At 38.2% G+C, this 18,421-nt stretch overlaps 1 protein-coding gene across 4 annotated transcripts in view; it reads right to left on the bottom strand.

Annotated features, from left to right (window-relative positions):
• PREX2 (phosphatidylinositol-3,4,5-trisphosphate dependent Rac exchange factor 2) overlaps nt 1-18,421 on the bottom strand; it is a 397,196-nt gene that overhangs the window by 203,187 nt on the left and 175,588 nt on the right. For all 4 annotated transcript variants that reach the window (XM_061172148.1, XM_061172146.1, XM_061172145.1 and 1 more), the window contains exons 2-6: nt 13,832-13,903; nt 12,577-12,699; nt 10,146-10,250; nt 4,996-5,097; nt 1,698-1,859 (exon numbers count right to left, since the gene is read on the bottom strand). In XM_061172148.1, coding sequence (XP_061028131.1) covers nt 1,698-1,859; nt 4,996-5,097; nt 10,146-10,250; nt 12,577-12,699; nt 13,832-13,888 — 549 coding nt within the window. In that variant the 5' untranslated portion in view covers nt 13,889-13,903. The remainder of the gene's footprint in view (nt 1-1,697; nt 1,860-4,995; nt 5,098-10,145; nt 10,251-12,576; nt 12,700-13,831; nt 13,904-18,421) is intronic.

Here is an 18,421-nt window from a genome sequence, read left to right as displayed (position 1 = left end):
TTGTGTTGCCTCTCTTTTTGGAACCCGACCCTCATTTTATCTCCCCTGTGCCCACTGGAACAGTGGTCACATCAGATTTCCTCTCACCAGTCTCCTTTGTCCCCAGGCTCCATTCTTCTCTCCCACTCCAAGTGATGTAAACCCACCAAGGCTGGTGAGGTTGAAGCACCCACCGCTATAGGCTACAAATGACATAGTATGGACGACACAGCATTCTTCCTTTGAGTAACTGGCCATGAACAGTGGAAGAAATAGCAACACTTTTTAAGGAATCTCTCATTTCTAAAGGAGACACAATTTTTAGGATATACTGATACATGAGGAGGAAACAAAATTATGACAGATTCCATTTCCCTAGAGAACCTAGAAGAGTCTTATAAAAGTTTTATTTTGGTCAAAGGCCTGGCAGAAGTCACTGACAAATCCTGCAATTTAAAACAAGTTTGGTTTTTCTTCTGATGTTTGAGTGACAACAGAATGGCAAAAGCAAACTTTCATCTATTTTTCTCAGCCCAGCAGGACAATGCCCCCAGGAAAGGAATTATCATCATGAATCAACTGTAAAACACACAACCATTTTAATTGATTGAAATAAGTAGCATTCATGCTGAAATAAGGGGTCACCCTGAACACTTGAAATGAAAGAATATAGATGAGGAGGAAACTAAGTCAGTTAGCATTTTAAAAGATTCATGGCAAAGAATGGATAAATAGGAGCATTCCCTGGGGTCAATGTTTGAGGTTTCTTTGCAAATCTGAATGGATGTAAGGTTATATCTAAATGGAAACCAACATATTGAAGATAAGAAATGAATCAGTCAATTATATAGCCCTAAAGATAAAAGCAATCCCCTTGATTTGTGTGATACAATATTTGGTTGGACATTTTAAATCTTCTTTACACTTTAAAAATATTATCTTAATTGCTTACTTTATAACCATAAGAAATCATCCTAGTTGAAAGCTCTTGATCATCTAAATTAAGTCAATTTAAAGAAAGAATTTTAGTTTATTCTTTACATAGTGCGAAAGTGATACAGGGCTCCAATTCCATGAAATAACTGGGACACAAAATTACCATAGCTGAAAACATATTACAGATTCTGAATATCACTCTTCATTTGTTTTGTCATTTTAAAAAATCTTTCTTCAGCGAATCATGAAACCATAAAATTTTTCATCTTGAATGGACCTTAAAAATCATGTCATGGCCAGTTCCTTCATGTTAGAAATGAAGAAATTCAAATTTAGAGAGATGAAGTGGACTTAAAATGAAATTCATCATCAAATACCTAACTTAGAGTCTGAAAATAATAATATCACGGCACAGGTTTGGAGCCTTACTCCCCTTCTTTATTCTCTCCAGGACTCAGGCTACGGTTATGTATTATTGACCAAAGTTAAGACAGGAGAAAGGTTTGTCATGATGTACAAATACTGAACTATCTAAGCTTATAACACACACAGTTTTGATTGGCTCTATCGTAAAGCTTTCAGGTTGAAGTTAAGTCAATTAACTGCCCCTTTAAAGATATTTAAAAAGAATAATGACAGCACTTTTCGGAAATAGTTAGAGCCCTCTAGCATTACCTAGGAAAATGACCATTTATGGTTCCATCCAATGCCAGTAACTCTACGCACAGCATAAGACATAACAAAACTATTTTAAGCTCAATTGTTGAGTACAGTGACTGTACCTCCCAGCCTTCAATGTGAGACTGCCACTCCTCTAAAACTTCCAACTTCTCCATCTGTCTCTTGGCCTCGTTGATGTTGGAACAGACGGCTTTCATGGCTTGGAGGGCTTCCATCACTGCTGTGTAGTCACTGTGTTTCCTTGGAGTCCGCTTCAGCAACTCCTGTTTATACACAAAAAACAAACCGCCCTTTGATCTTCAGCTTTCTGGGACAGCAGGTTCAGACTGACCAGGAAATGAAAACTGCAAAGTCCGTGAGAGCCAATTTCAGAAGTGACATCACAAACTCCACCAAATTAAGATCAAAAACAAAAGGCTGAATCGATGATTAAGCGTCACCCCCTGCACACTTTGCAGTCACTTTAATTTTTCCCTCAAAATGATGTTTTTTCAAAAAACTAAATTAGACGTCTCCTTTGGAACTGTCAAATATCTCACCTACTGCATGTAATTTTTTAAAAGTTTGAGTTTTGCTCCAAAAGGAGGACATCTTTATATGTTGATTTCATTTTCCTAGAGTCTTTAAAAGAATAGTAAATATTTAAATATGAATATGTCCTATAATTTCAAAAATAATTTGTTCCTTATTTTCTAATATTTTTTGAGGAAACTATAAAACTGTCATAAATAAAGCAAATTTTTAAAATAGTCTTATACTCTAGTAAAATAAACAATTTATAAATTCCACAATACTCCATCATTAAAGGAGGAATTTATGCTGTTTGCCAACAACTCAGGTTCATTCTCTGCAATGAATGAACTTCCATACACCCTTCAACAGCTTTCTTTTTGCTTTTATTTTCTTTTAATTTTTTTTCCGTTCAGGATATCAGAACTAGAGTAATCTTTAATCTTATAAAAGGTCTTGTTTAGAAGCACAAAATTAAACATCTTCACCCACTGTCTAGACAGTTGTGACCACATTACTTTTAAATTAGTCATTTGTTTCTTTACTACAGTTGCCATCATCATGTAATTAACACAATTACAGAAATCCTGAGGCAAGTCTTTAAAAGAATTTTCTTAATTCTTAACACACAGCGGGAAAATATGCAGTTGTTATACTCTCTTGATGTCTGTTATTGTTGAAAATTCTGCCATAAACTTTGACCCTGCATTCAAAATATTCACACCCTATAGAACTAGCACCAAAAGAATGCACATTACATCACTCCCAAGATCAGGCTGAAATAGTTATGCTGGATCACAGATCCATAAAGGAGATATGTAGGCTTCTGCAGAGACTCTCAAGTGTAGAATTATTTGTAAATCATGTGAAGTGGTGAAGGCAGCCTGCAGTCTATGTGCCCGGTGGGTATCTCTGGAGTTGAGACATGAATTTAGATAATGTGAGACAGCAGGAGAAATGACTAGTAATAATCTGTCACTTACCTGCTATGAACCTTGTGCTGATTGGCCAACCCAATAATTCCAAGTTCCACAAATAAAACCAACGTATCTTTTCTTTAACACACGGCCTAATCCCCTAATGTTTTTCTCTGAATAAATAAAACCATTGCAGATCATCCCAGAATACCAGCTCAATTTTTCAGCCAATGGTACAACAAAGAAAACCATCAATACCAATATGTCTACTACACAACTAGTTTTCTCCTGCTTCTTTGTGAAGATAATCTTCCAAAAAAGGGAAAAGATGTCATTCCTCCACTTCTTGAAGATGCTCTGAATCGACCTCTTTCTTCCTAAGCAAGGATATGTCCATGTTTCTATCTGTGAGGTCACCTGAGGTCGTCCTTAACCAGAAAGGAGTTGATTTAGAACAACCACTTAACTTGATATATTTCTCTTAATATCACTATCCTTCTGACTCTTAAAACAAACCAACCCTCGGGATTCCAAAATCAGGACTAGGAATAAATGGAGTGATGAGAACGCATGCAAATCTGAGTCACCAAGTCAGAGGTCTGAAGGGACTCCCAGAAAAATGGGAGTCACCTTTGCACCAATCCTCCCATGCCAAAGCTCTGCAGACCTGGACATCCCTGTGCTAGCTTCTCTCTACATTAGCTAACCAAGCAACTTTAACTTGTTTTTTTAATAAGAAGAAATCCTTTTCAAAGAAAATTTTCACTGAGACCTAATTTATGCAACTGACAAAACCTGTAGTGAAAAAATGCATTTTAGTTCAAATTCATAACATTTATTTCTCAAAAAGTAAATCAGTAAGAATACCAGTTAGTATGTCCATAACATTTCTGAGGTTTTTTTTTAACTTAGAAGCTAAGAAGTAGGTAATATATTAATATATTAAAAGAATCAAATATACATGAGTAATAACGGCTAACATTTATGGAGTACATACTGTGCTAAATGATGCGTATAAATCAGCTCAATTAATTATTAGGTATTCCCTTATGTATATGCATACACATGTATATACACAGAGATATACATATGCATACATATATACATTCTTTTAGATATACGTTATAATTTCATCATGTCATCATCACCATTTCTGTTTCATAAATAAAGCCCATGACTTTAAGAGGTTAGATTACGAGCTCAGTCATGCAGCTAGTAAGCAGAAGGCATAAGATTTGAACTCAGAACTCAAATGTTCAACCACCACCCCAAACTGCCTATTCAGATGCTACATTTCCAAAAAACATCCTTTCCAGAATTGCTGTTCTAATCTATTCATAGACCCTTGCAGTATAAGCAGTAATTAGTATATTATAATATGTTTCTCATAATAAAACTTTTGGTCATTGTAATGAGGCCATGGACCTACGACCGTAAGGCATTTCCTGTTTTCCACAGGCAGTGTTGTCTTAGTACTGTCTTTCCACTTTCTATCATTTATTATCCCATGTGACCCACACCATTCCCTGTAATAATGATTTAAAAACCAGGCTCTGAAATTATGTAACTTAGCCTTAACTTCATTAGCATCAAGAAGTCACCAATGTTTGGGGAAATGAAAAAAAAATATACCAACAGCAAATTTACTTAAGATAAGGAACCCTGTAGACAAAGTGCTATATAAACTGGTCATAATGTACTTAATGGGATCTACCTTGAAACTAATGCATTTACGCTGAAGGAAACTCAAACAAGTGTATTTTTTACAAAGAGCACTAAAAGTCTGCTTTCCAAGGACATTTGTTTCCCACTCTCTATATAAATTACTGACAAAATAGCTATTTTTCCCAATAACTATATTTGCCTTTTCTTTGGAATGTCGCACTATTTAAAAGAAAAATTTTTTAAAGATCATCAGCAAAAATATGCAGGTACAAGGGAAATGCAACAATGAAGTAAACACATAAAGTACCTTCAAAAGGAGAGGGTACTTGCATATTCTTTGTATTGGTGTTACTAAGTATCCTTCCAGGGGGACATCTGTGTTCTTCCGTCCTCCAAGTAGCATGCAGTTCTGGGGTGGAAATAAAGACAATTATGTACATTTTTAAGCCTAAGGTGGTGAAACTTTCTTCTATCATAAACTTTTCTGCTGAAAACCTGTGAAAGCATGTCTCTATATAGCTTCTCTCTCTGAGAAAAGCACATTCAGTCACAAAGAAAGTTTACAGGGGAGAAAGGAAATACTTTTGCCTTTCAGATTAGTTAGTAACCAAAATGTGTTTTGAATCTTTATCTTGAAAATGAATTCACATATATTCACCTGAGTATGAAGTCTGAGGCAAAAGAAAGAGACAGAGATGGAGGAATGAATTAATGGATAGATGGATGGATGAATGGATGGATGGATGTACTGATTAAAGAATGTACTGACGGATGACTAAATAGATGCACACATACGTACATACATCCTGCTTATAGGGGGAGGTCATGTGGTGTTGCAGAAGATCAGGACTAAGGACAACTGGGTTCTACCCATGCTCTGCCACTGGCTAGTGATGCAACTTGGACTGATTTTAAAATTCTAATTTTCCTCTCTGTACAACTGGCCTGTTTTAATCCAGTGATCTCTAAGTCACTTTGTATAATACCTCACCAATGACACTGGCCAGGCACTCTCAGGGAAGGATGTCAGATATGATCTCCACAGAGCCAAGATGGAAGGAGAAAACTCAAAATCAGCAATCACAGTGAGATGAAATAGAAGCAGCTTCCATTTACTGAAAGTGATGGTCAAGAGAATCGACTCTGATAAATACAGGCTTGATCCTCTGAAGCACCTGGTCTTTATTTTGTGGTTTAAGCAGCAACGCAAAAAAAAATTAAAATAAAGATTTTAAAAGCAATTTTTTAATTAAAAAAATTTTAAAAACTGATTTTTTTCTTTGGCCACGCCACGCGGTTTGTGGGATCTTAGTTCTCTGACCAGGATCGAACCCGGGCCCTCGGCAGTGAAAGCTCCAAGTCCTGACTACTGGACCACCAGGGAATTCCCTAAAATAACAGACTGGAAACTTGTGTCAAAACTTGTTTCTACAGTGCCTATCAGGGTGACTGGCACAGAGGAAGCTGATAATAAATATTTAACTAAGGAAGAAAACAGCTCTTCAAACATCATACTGATAATTTATAACCTTTATACCACTATTTTTTAAAATACTGTCCTACATTCCTTGAGAGGAGAGACCGAGTGCTGAGTGGGAAAGGAAGCAAAAGGAAGAGTGATGGAAGCAGACCAGCCCCCCACTGCCCTGAGCAACTGAGTTCAGCTCCAATTTGTTCAACCAACTCGGCAAAACCAGCACCATGACTTGCACTTCACCAGAAACCTTAGAAGACACAGCAGCAAAGAAATGTCTCATTCAAACATGCTCTTTGGGGGTTTCAACCCCTACTGCAACCAGGTCATCAAAATACTCTTTCCACCTGTGTACGGTACTGTCCCCAGAGGAATCCTATGTAACACCACTATCTACAGCCCATTCTATTTCCAGTGATGTTTCAGTGTCCCCGTATGAGTGAGCACCCCTTATAAATGCGGCCATCCCCCTCTACCTAGCCCTGGGCTGAAGCACCCTAAGGAACACATGACTGTCTAACCCACTTTTATTTCCTTGTCTATTAGTACTGTATAGATTGCAAACTCTCTCCATAACAGCCACTTTCTTTTTTAACTTTTATTGGAGTATAGTTGATTTACAATGTTGTGTTAGTTTCTGCAGTACAGCAAAGTAAATCAGCTATACATATACATGTATCCACTCTTTTTTAGATTCTTTTCCCATATAGGTCATTACAGAGTATTGAGTACAGTTTGCTGTGCTATACAGTAGGTCCTTATTAGACTGGCTTATGAGAGCCAGCTTTCTCCTTATGTAGACAGAAAGAATGTTTCCTAAATAAGCTGCTAGCGATTTCACTAATCCTAAAAACTTACTCAGGTGACAGTATATGCAAGTACCCAAAAATATAACATCATCACCCCAAATCTGTAAATCCTTAATGTTCTTCAAAGGGTGATTGTTATTATCCCCATTTTATGAGTAAGGAAAATGACATCAGAGATGTAATGAGTTTCCCCAAGTCATCCAGGTAATTAGTGGCTACTTAGTGCCAAGGCAAGAACTATAAAAACCAGGGTCTTCCTACCAGACTATGCTGCAGGATCTTGTAAAAACTAGCACTCTGGACTTGTGACATTTAGTGGAGAGCCAGCTCTGCTGAGAACAGAGTGCCCTCAGTGAGAAAGCAAAGTTCTGATAGTTCATAGAGAGCCCCATTGGTCCAGGGGCACAGGAACTTCCTCTGGCCACGGCAGAGAGAAAAGATGAGTAAATTCTCTTCCCCAAAACAACTGTTATACTGAGCAAAATTGTAAAAAACAACAATTTCAGGGCTCTGGTAATCAACTAAAGTCAAACAACAAACTGAGAAGTGTTTATTCATGAAAAACTGCTGAACTTCAGGTAAGAACAGGAGAGCTGGTGGCATTCTTGCCTGGGCTCCTCCCATCCTCCCCCTAAATGCCCCCAGCCCCAGGGCCATCCTCAGCTCATCCTGCATGGTAGCCCTGTCACAGTAGCACTGGCCCTGCAAACCTGCTACCAGAGGGGACTGCAGAGGGCAAAAATCCCACACCCAGGAGTGTTGTCAATAAAATTAGCACACTGCCCAAGAAAAATGGGGAACGCTCACATTTCTGCTAGCCTGAGATTGCAGTCCTGCTCGGGGCAAATGTCAGACTACGCACATGCAGAGAGGACCTGAGATGGCCCCATGAGAAAAAAACGCAGATCTGACTTGAAAACTGCCTGCCCTGTGAATGTGTCGCACGCGACACTCACACACAGACCCACAAATCATATGGATTATGATGTTCGATCACCTCTTTCAAATCCCCAGCTGACCACTAAGTTAACCAGTCAGAGGAGTGACCCCTAAAAAGAAAGGCTAAGTTATAAAACAAAAACTGAGCAGAGACAGCAGCAGCTGCGTATACAAAAGACACAGATTCTCAAATTAAATCCAGGCAAGTTCCTGAAAACAAAACAAACAAAAAACAATAACCAACCTCAGGGAAATAAACTTCCTAAGTTAAGATGCATGTTGTAGGGCTTCCCTGGTGGCGCAGTGGTTGAGAATCTGCCTGCCAATGCAGGGGACACGGGTTCAAGCCCTGGTCTGGGAAGATCCCACATGCCGCGGAGCAACTAGGCCCGTGAGCCACAACTACTGAGCCTGCGCGTCTGGAGCCTGTGCTCCGCAACAAGAGAGGCCGCGACAGTGAGAGGCCTGCGCACCGCGATGAAGAGTGGCCCCCGCTCGCCGCAACTAGTGAAAGCCCTCGCACAGAAACGAAGACCCAACACAGCCAAAAATAATAAATTAATTAATTAATTTTTTTTAAAAAAGATGCATATTCTAGTCTCTAGAGCAATTACAAAAAAAAAAACTAAACATAAACTTACTCTGATCCAGCAATTCTACTCTTAGTATCTACCCAAGAGAATGAAAATGTATGTCCACACATAGACTTGGACATGAATATTCATAACAGCATTCTTCAGAATTGCCCAAACTTGACATTTCCTGACTTTACTAAGAAATCTCTCTCTCTGAAATGACATCTCATATGTAGGATCTTCAAGGTCCATCATTATCATAGTCAATTGTTGACCCAATGTTCATAAACTGGCAAATGGATAAACAAAATACAAGAAAATACAATGGAATATTATTCAGCAATAAAAATGAATAGAATGTGGATGCATGCTACAACAAGGATGAACCTCACAATCATTTTACTCAGAAAAAGAAGCCAGGCATAAAAAGATTATATTGTACAAATCCATTTATATGAAATCTCCAGAAAAGGCAAACCTATAGAGATAGAAAGCAAATCAATGATTGCCTGGAGCTAATGGTGTGAGTGGAAAAGAGCTGTAAATGGGCATTTTCTTTTTCTTTTTTTTTTTTTTTGAATTTTTTTTTAATAGATATATATCTCCAATGGCCATTTGGACTCTATTTCTTTTTTTAATTTTATTTATTTATTTATGTATTTATGGCTGTGTTGGGTCTTCGTTTCTGTGCGAGGGCCCTCTCCAGCTGCGGCGAGTGGGGGACACTCCTCATCGCGGTGCGTGGACCCCTCACCATCGCGGCCTCCGTTGTTGCGGCGGAGCACAGGCTCCAGACGCGCAGGCTCAGCAGCCACGGCTCACGGGCCCAGTCGCTCCGCGGCATGCGGGATCTTCCCAGACCAGGACTCGAACCCGTGTCCCCTGCATTAGCAGGCAGACTCTCAACCACTGCGCCACCAGGGAAGCCCCTATTTTTCATTTTAAATGAGCTGATCCAGGCTCTAAAACTGGATCGTGGAGAGGTCTGTTCCACTCCACAATTTGTTAAATATCACTGAATTCTATTTACAGTGTGGTTCTCACTGGCAATTGCAATGTCCAAGAAACTGCCAAACTGTGCATTTATTTGTACTATCCTGAAGAAATTAAATACAGATTCTTGCTCTTTTTATGAACACTGAATATGGAATGTATGTAGGAGAAAAGTCAATCTTGAAAATTCTTTTCTACCATCCCCATGATGCATTTCCTTCCTGTCACTGCCCTACTTAGAGCTCTCTTAGCAGAAGTAAATGAAACTCTAGGGAGCTGAGGGATATAAAAGCAACTGTGAACTCTGGCATAAATGTCTTCTCTCACTAAGAACCTGTGGTTTCACAACTCATAATCAACCAGGAGAGGGCATGACAGTGTTTCCCCATAAACAAGCTTCTCCCAACTCTCACTTCTTTTCATTTCGTTCATTTCATTTGTGTGTGTGTATGTGTGTGTGATTTTAAGAGCATATATATATAGAAATATAGTTGATTTACAGTCTCACTTCTTACATTTCTCAAATGACTCTCTAGCTTCCTAGCAGGGATATGTTAAAAACAGATGTCATACAAGCAGTTTTTACACCACACGGATGTTATTCCTTGGCTCTTAGTGGGCCTATCAACAAATAACAGCACATGGTGATACATAAATATATACTTACCAAAAGAAATGTCCGGATTGTTCTTATTTTGTTAAGTTCAAAAAGCAATTTCTGTGCCTTCTCATGATTACTACAATATTCGTCGTAGATACGAAACTTGTCTTTCTGTGAATTCAAGTAAGAATAAGTTAGAGTCATTTTATTAGCCATTTTGAAATATTAAGTGTGATGTTTATGAACAAACTTTATTAAGTGTTTACTATGTTTTAAGAGCTATACTATGTGTATATATAAGTATGTTTAATTTATTTTCCCTGATCCATGAAGAATGGTCTAGGAAAGGAGATAGACTTCTATTAATTACAATCCAATATGATGTATGCAATAAAAATTAAACGAACCACGTGGTAGCAGATTACAGAGAAGAGAGTACTTAGCTTTGCTGGGAGGATTCAGACACAGCTTTAAAAAAGATGTCATATGTGGGCAAGATACAGAGACATAAATCCATGATTCCCTAGCAGGGAGAGGGAAGAAAGTATTTTTGGTGGAGGGAAAAGCATGTGCCAGATCATAGAGCAATAGGACATAGTACCCTGCAGGTCATATGCACCAATCTGGACAGTTGTGTTTAACAAGGACACTGACAAAGTGGAGAATAGTCAGCAACAAGCAACTGAGATAATGACAGACCCTGAAGATATTATATCTGAGAGGTCATCTCAGAGAGAGAGATTTGTTAGTATATAAAAGTAAGGGAATGGTAGCTACTTTCCAATAGCTGTCCTATTTATTGTAAAGGATTTACAACTCTTTGTAGCTCCAAAACACAATACTAGGACCACTGGGTGGAAATTGCAAGGGTCATGATGGGCAGTGATAGGCAGATTCAGAATTAATATAGAGATTTTCTAACAATTAGAGCTGTGACTAAAAGTGATCAAGTAAAAACAAGATCAACAACCTTCATAGATGCTATAGAAAGGATTCTTTCGTAAAAGGAGAAATTTCACACCATCTTGATCTCTAAAGCTCCCTTCCATCTGTAAGATTTTCTCCAAGTATCTATGATCAATATCTATCAAATATCCCAGTAAATATTCCAGTAAAATATCCCAGTAAAAGAGGAAGACACAGAAAATGTAGTGACTGAATGGTAGAACAGAAGTGCGTCCTCTAAAATTTCAAAGACATGTATTTAGAAACACTGAGTGCTATTTTATACAGCCAGTAGAAAATGTATTGAATTACTTATTTCAAGAGATGGGATAAACCAGAAGAAAACAAACTTCAGAAATAGTTTAACTAAATTCATGGCTGACAGATTCATAGTGTGTTACTGAGGAAATAGATGTCAGGGTGCAAGATTCCCATGTGCAGCCCGGCACTGAGATAGTAACTACTCCAGCTGGCAGGAGATGTGCATTCTTTCATGAAAGGGAACAGTCTGGATTAAGTGGATACAAACACACGTGGCTTATAGTTTTGCCCAACGAAAGCTTGATCTTCCTATACCCAAGGAGTCTCTCCCTTTAATATAATTATTTTTATGGAATATTTTCTGATTCTAAAAATAACATTTACAGAGTCTGCTCACCACATACAGAAATACAGATCTAGAAACTCCATATCATTACTTTATAAAAGACTGAAAATCAAAAATAAACAAAAATTGATTTCTATGACAAAATACTCCTACACATTTTTAAATAAAACACTAATTGTATAGCATTTTGATAAGTTAAATGGATTCAAATTGGTATTCTGAAAATTAGCATCAGCAGAGTGGTAGAAATAGCAGCATTATTTTTCTTTTGTCAATACGAATGCCCTTTAGTTCTGAAAACGATTTTCACCGTACAGGTGGCTTTTTACCTTGCAAATCGATTGCATAAATAATTTCAGCTATCCTGTGCAAAGGGATGAAAATGATCATACAAGCACGACATATAATTTGAAATAACTAAGTACTGGCTTGTTCTTCTTCGGCACTGTTCAGTACAAGCCTCTGAGAAAAATTCAGATGCAGGCATATGTGTACCTAGAGGGACCAGGTCTTTTCACCTCCAGGTTAGTCACAAGTCGATTAACAAGGGAACGTTCTGACTAATAAAAGGCTCATCGCACCATTGTAAAAGTAAGGATTTTCTGCCTCAAAAGAGAAATGCTCTATGTTTGAGAGAAACATAAAAATCCATTCATTATGAAACAGCCTGAATATTCATTAGAATTCAAAGCTACAGAGGATGCAAAAAACTAACTCGTTGGGAAGAAGAAAAGCCTGTTTATTCTTCACTGAATAAAATGGATGATGTGAGGCCCTCTCCCCTTTTCTGGCTCTAAGTGGAAGATTTCATTGGCCTTAAAAGACCCCAAACTTTTGGTGTCAGATTTTACTTCTAATGCTGAATTCCCACATACTACTGTGCCAAAAGTGAAACTTTAAATTTTCGGGGGAAGAGCTTTTAAAATAAACAGAAATTGATCCTACAAAGTGAAGAAAGCAGGTTCCCACTTCTTGCTGAGCATTCGGTTCTGGATATAAGCATTCTTCCACGACTTTTAAGAATTCTTTATGTACTGCAAGGATATCTTCAATGTTTGAGAACAGCATCTGTAAATAAATGTGAAAGTGCAATAGTGAAGCAAGTTTTAAAAACATTCTATGGGAGTAGAGTATTTTCTCTCCAAGTTGAAAACGTCGGTGGGGAGCTGTCCTTCCCACCACCCCCCCGGCTGGCAGAGCACCCATTCTGTCTGGACATCCTCTCCCCTCCCACACAATTCTGGGAACCGGGAACCTAGTCCCGGCTCTCAAGACAATCCTGAGCAACTGAATCCAAGTATGGTCGTCGTCCCACCCAACTAAGGACAGCGGACTGTAGGTAAAACAGCGCGGGCAGATTTGCTGGCAGGCTTTGGGGGAAGGGCTTCTTTGCCCATAGAAGTCCCTGCTATGGGAATCAAAGTACCTTCATGTTCCTTTGAGTAACAGGCGTCTTTCGCTTGCAACCAAAAGCACCCGAACTAAAACACTCCATGGTAAGGAGAATATAAACGTTACTATTGAATTTAATGGGAAACAGTCAGATGTGCCTATAAAGTCCTTGGGAATTGTTTATTTTCCGTAAAATAAAACAGCAAGTTGGCATCCAAAATAAATTATCAGTGATGATTTATACAATTTCAATGAATAATAATGACTATAGCACAATTAATTTTCATTTACCATCCCCCTCTTTTTTCCCCAAAACTCTTCACAATTTTCCTTCCCTACAGTTTAAAAGGAAATGCTTATACATTTGTGAGCTGAAGATGCTGTGTGGACTTTTTCTGCCCCAGTGTACCATCCAAATCGTTTGCTCTCCAGGGGTCAGAGACTGGAAGCCGTGTTTGCCCACATCCTGCCCCCCAGGCCCTCTAGCAATCCCCTCACACATGGTTCAGCTCCTTCCCCCTCAAGAGACATGAAGGTTCTTGGACTTGGGGTTATTTTTTTCCTCCTTTCAAACGTTTCCAAGGTCTCGGCAAAGATTTCTCTCTGTCTTCTACACCATCCTCATAACCCCCGTTTCTTTTCCCAAACCCTAGTTTCCCTTTTTCTCATTGTTGGCCACACAATGACTGGTGACTGGCACAGAACTTATCCCCGAAGTGGAGACAAGTTGACGAGCCCTGAGGCAACATCCCACGGGTAAGATTTCATCTGAGGGGACCTTGTGCTGGGGTCGAGGGCACCTCCTCACCTTCACCGTTTCTTCTGTTACATTTTTGTCAAGTTTCGAGGCAGCGCACTGGTTCATCCGGTGTAAGAATGCCTGCAGGAAGCAGGAAAAGATACTATGAAGGCAACATTGGACTAATCAAATAACTGAGTGTTGATCTGAATTAACTGTTTTTTATAAGAAACCAAAGTTTAAAAATCCAATAACTATCGAGTGTAACAGTTTTGTTGTAAAAGGCAGAAATCTTGTGCGTTGCTTCTCCTACCTGGGAATTATATTTCCTTTATAGTTTTGGGGCAGGGCCAAAAGTGATCACGTAGATATGAATTAAACGTATCCACCAAGATCTCAAAGTTCTGCGGTAAAACACACAGAGTCAAATGTTTCCTAAACTTCTAAGTCTTGTGAAGCACAAAAGACCAAAATCTAGCTAAAAATGGGATTTCTAATACAAACAAAAGGGCCAGAAATTCTAAAGGGAGCCCTTTAGAAGTGAGAGAAATTGAGGAAGTGAGGGAGGAAGGGAGAAAGAAAGGGACCTTCAAGAAGGAATGGAAGAATTTCCCATCCCCTCTTGCCCCATTCAAGTTTTAGGAAGCCAGAATTTGTATTTCTGGGATCAGGTCTGAGCTCTCCACAGCCCTATGGTAGGCAAATGAGTTCATTTGTATTTCAAAGATCTGGACCCTTACTGATGGTCATTAAGCCCATGACTAAATAAGCTATTATTTTAGCAAAGAAAAAAGGATAAAAAGAGTTATTTATACTGAGCCTTAAAAGAGAAAGTTTAGAAGGAAAAAAGACGAGACTTTCTATCCAGCAAATACAAGACGTTGTCCTCAAGACAACGTCCACTAACTACCTAGTGACCTCGTGAGATCATCCCTTCCCTTGTCTGTCTTAAGAACTCCAGCCACTACCTGCCAAGTCAGGGCACATAGAAGCTTGAAGGAATCTCAAGATACTGTATCAAACAAATGAAAATTAATGTAAGAATTTCATTAAAAAAAAAAAAAGAATTTCATTTTTGACATGCTATATTTAAAGATTTAAAAGATTAACAAACCCAGGATTGTGCATAATATTCCAAAATTATCACCCTCAAGATATTGCTAATAACAGTACAAAATGGCACAACACTTCTGAGGACAACTTACAATATATCTCAAATTTTTAAGTGGGCATTCCCTTCAACCCAGTAATTCTACTTCTAGGAATTTATCCTAAGAAAATATTCAGACAAGGGGTTTCAGTGTATTGATTACAAAAGTGGAAACCACCTAAATGCCCATTATTAATGGGATCATTTAATATATTATGGTACATGCAAACTACAGAATACTGTGCAAAAGTACAATCATAAATGGAATGGGATGAAAATTATATATACATATGTGTGTATACAACAGATGTCTATAAAATACTGTTTGGCAAAAAAAATTACTAAACAGCATACTGGATGTGCACATACCTATACATACACACTTTCGTGTATATATACACACAACTGTATATGTGTGTACATATATGTATATATTATATATACGAATATTACACATGTATATAATATATACATATATACACATGTGTAATGTCAGTGTGCATTCATACTAAGAAAAAATATGTAGCATATACCAAAATGCAAACAGTGATTACCTCCAGGTGATAGGAAGATGACCTTTGTACACTTTCTTATTGTCATAATATCTGGCTGTGTGCACGTTGTAACTTTTGTAAAGAAAAATAACAAAATTATTTAAAGGAAACAAAACAAATGGGCCACAGATCTCACTCCTAGCTTTAGCTTCAGCACCATCTTGATTCCTGATTCAATGAGTTCACGTTTCAGATTCCATAACTACAAAGCCACATCAGTACTGACAGCCTCAAATGAATGAAAGAATTCAGCTGAATTAAATAAAATGAATATGAAAGTATTGGATGTCACCTTAACTTTTTTATTGGAAACGTGATACAATCTTTTGAAATATTATCTAAAGTTAGGTATAATTGGCAATGGAGAGAGATTTTCGAATTTTCTGACTTTAAGTGCCCATTTTAATTAGTGTTAGTCTAATTTTTAATTTTAGTTCTGTTTTTCTTGAATAGTTTTCCATATACCTATACTAAAAATGCTCCTTAGCTCTTTCCGTTTAGTCTTAAAACAGCACAGTTGTTTTGGTTGCCGAGTTTACATTTCATATTAACCACATAGGAAACATAACCTCTCGTGCAAGCAAAACTTAAACTTCACTTCTACATGTATAAACCTTATCTTCATAAACTGAACTCAGTCACATTCTGAAACCAACAAATTGAAGACAGGAGGTAGTGAAAATGAATCAAACTATGAGGTAGAAGGAAACATACAAGCTAATAAAGTAAACTCTATCTTTATCTGACTTTTTATCTTCAATCCTCCCTGACAATACGGAACCTTTTGTTTAACTGCATATGAAAGAAAACCTGGAACTTCTTAGCATTTCTAGCCAAGCATTTATTTTTCCCAAGAGCCTCATTTTATACAACAGTGAAGGCAGATTTAAGATAGTTTGCTCAGAGGGAAATATCATGAAAACTCTGACATTTTTTACAAAATGTGTAAGTCTTCCTCTCTGAAGATAAACAACGTGTTCTCAGAATCATCCTTTAACAACCAGAATCTACAGAGTCCTTTCAGACTTTGGTAAGTGGGGCATTTAATCTTTCTCCTATCAATCAAGGAAGCATTAATACCCTAGTCACAAAAACACATGAGATTTAATATGTTGTTTTATCTCTGTATTCATTCATTCTCCTTGGTTCAGAATTTCATCAGAATTAGATCATCTTCATTCTGATACAAATATATGGAAAATAAGTACCAGAAAATGGCTTTTAATGCCAGTGGTCCTCAAACTTTTCACTGTGTATAAGACTTGGAGAGTTTCTTCCAAATGCAGATTCTCCAGCCCTGTCCCCAGAAGGTCTGATTCAGCAGATTGGTTTAGGACCCAGAAATCTGCATTTTGAGCAAGTTCCCTAATACACTTGGTCCAGAGACCACAGTCTGATGATCTTTATGTTCATTCTTCCAAAGACTAAAGAAACAGACTGTGAAACAAATGAGTAAGACTCAATGGGAAAAACGGGTTCACTTATTTCACCTTGACTTTCAACTCCAGGTCATACTCCCTCTACGTACAGTACCCTCTCGCTCAGCCACTTGGGGTTCCTGATACCTCACCAGAGGACCCTCCCCCCAACAATGAAAATCACAATCTGGGCTGCGTAAACAGGTGATAATAATCTCTGAAGGCTCGGGAGATGCAGAGACAGGTGAGCCAGGTAAGAGCCTAGGTCACCTTTGGAGGAAGGGAGGCTCGCAGGGGCCCCTCCCTGCACCTCCAGCTTGCAGGTGTGTAATTAGCACAGCACACACTCAGCAAACCAGCGCTCCCCTGACGATGATGCTGCAGTGTATTCCCAGATATCACTCTAGTCGTGGGCTGCTTTCTTCCCATTCAGAGAGCTCACCTCACCTTCTCTTCAATTTGCTCCACATTGTTTTCCTCTCAACAAGAGTTTGATAAAATGTATTAAATGTCATACATTAGTTAAAGTTTGAGAAAGCTAAAAATGTCACAAGTTTGCTACCAAGAAATCAAAAGAAGGAAGAAAACTCTTTCAGATATAATAGGGAGATGACAGCAATCCCCATTGGCCTTGTCTGTCCATCTGGGCCACTGCCAGCTCAAAAGTAAAGTCCATGATGAGTTTTATTCTCAGAATGCATTTGCTTATCTTATAATTTCAGTGTACTAAATGATAATCTTTCTCAACTCATTTTTGTCCTTCCCACTCTTTTCATCAGTCAGGCACACACAGATCACTCTCAAATATCGCACAGATTTTAACAGTTCGCACTTTTAATTCTAGATACCTGATGCCAATCTGAATTTCATATCATACAGGGATTAAACCTTATTACTCCTATAAATATTCTACATTCAGAATGATTTTAGCAGCAACCTGCCACCTTGAAAATGTGGCTATTTAATATCAATAGAAATGGATAAATTTTACATATGAAGGATTTAAGAGGAGCTGCACTACTGCAGGAAAAAGTGTACTCATTTCATGAAAATATGTGGAAAAAATAAGAGTAAATATTTTCCTTTTACCTCTTGAACTTAAAACAATATTATGACATCAAAATTCTTTGGAAGACAGTGTTTTGTTTTGTCTTCCTGAGAAAAAAACAAAGTCCTATTAAGTGAAAAAGGCTTGTCATTTGAGTTTGCCTTGAATACCTGGTTGATCATGGCGCCATTTTATTGGAATGGAGAAGTCGAAATGAGGAGTAATTGTTGGAGTGGGAGAATCAGCTTGTCCTGGCCATGTTGAATTTGAGATGCCTACTGGACACCAATGTAGAGATCTCAAGTAGGGAGGTAGCTGTACTGATCTTGGTTTCTGAGGGGAGTTCGAGGCTGAAGTTAAAGAGTTGAGTGCCCCTGGCACAAAGACATAACTCAGGGAAAGTGTTCATAACTCAGGGAAGAGAGAAGAGACAGCTGGCCCCAGTTCATTGGAGAAAGTATATAGATAGAGAAGAAAAAAAAGCCCCAG

Source organism: Eubalaena glacialis, chromosome 17 (genome assembly GCF_028564815.1).
Source record: "Eubalaena glacialis isolate mEubGla1 chromosome 17, mEubGla1.1.hap2.+ XY, whole genome shotgun sequence".
In the NCBI taxonomy this organism is placed as follows: domain Eukaryota; kingdom Metazoa; phylum Chordata; class Mammalia; order Artiodactyla; family Balaenidae; genus Eubalaena; species Eubalaena glacialis.
The sequence above is the reverse complement of the archived record's forward strand: the minus strand, read 5'-3'. Positions and strand labels throughout refer to the sequence as shown.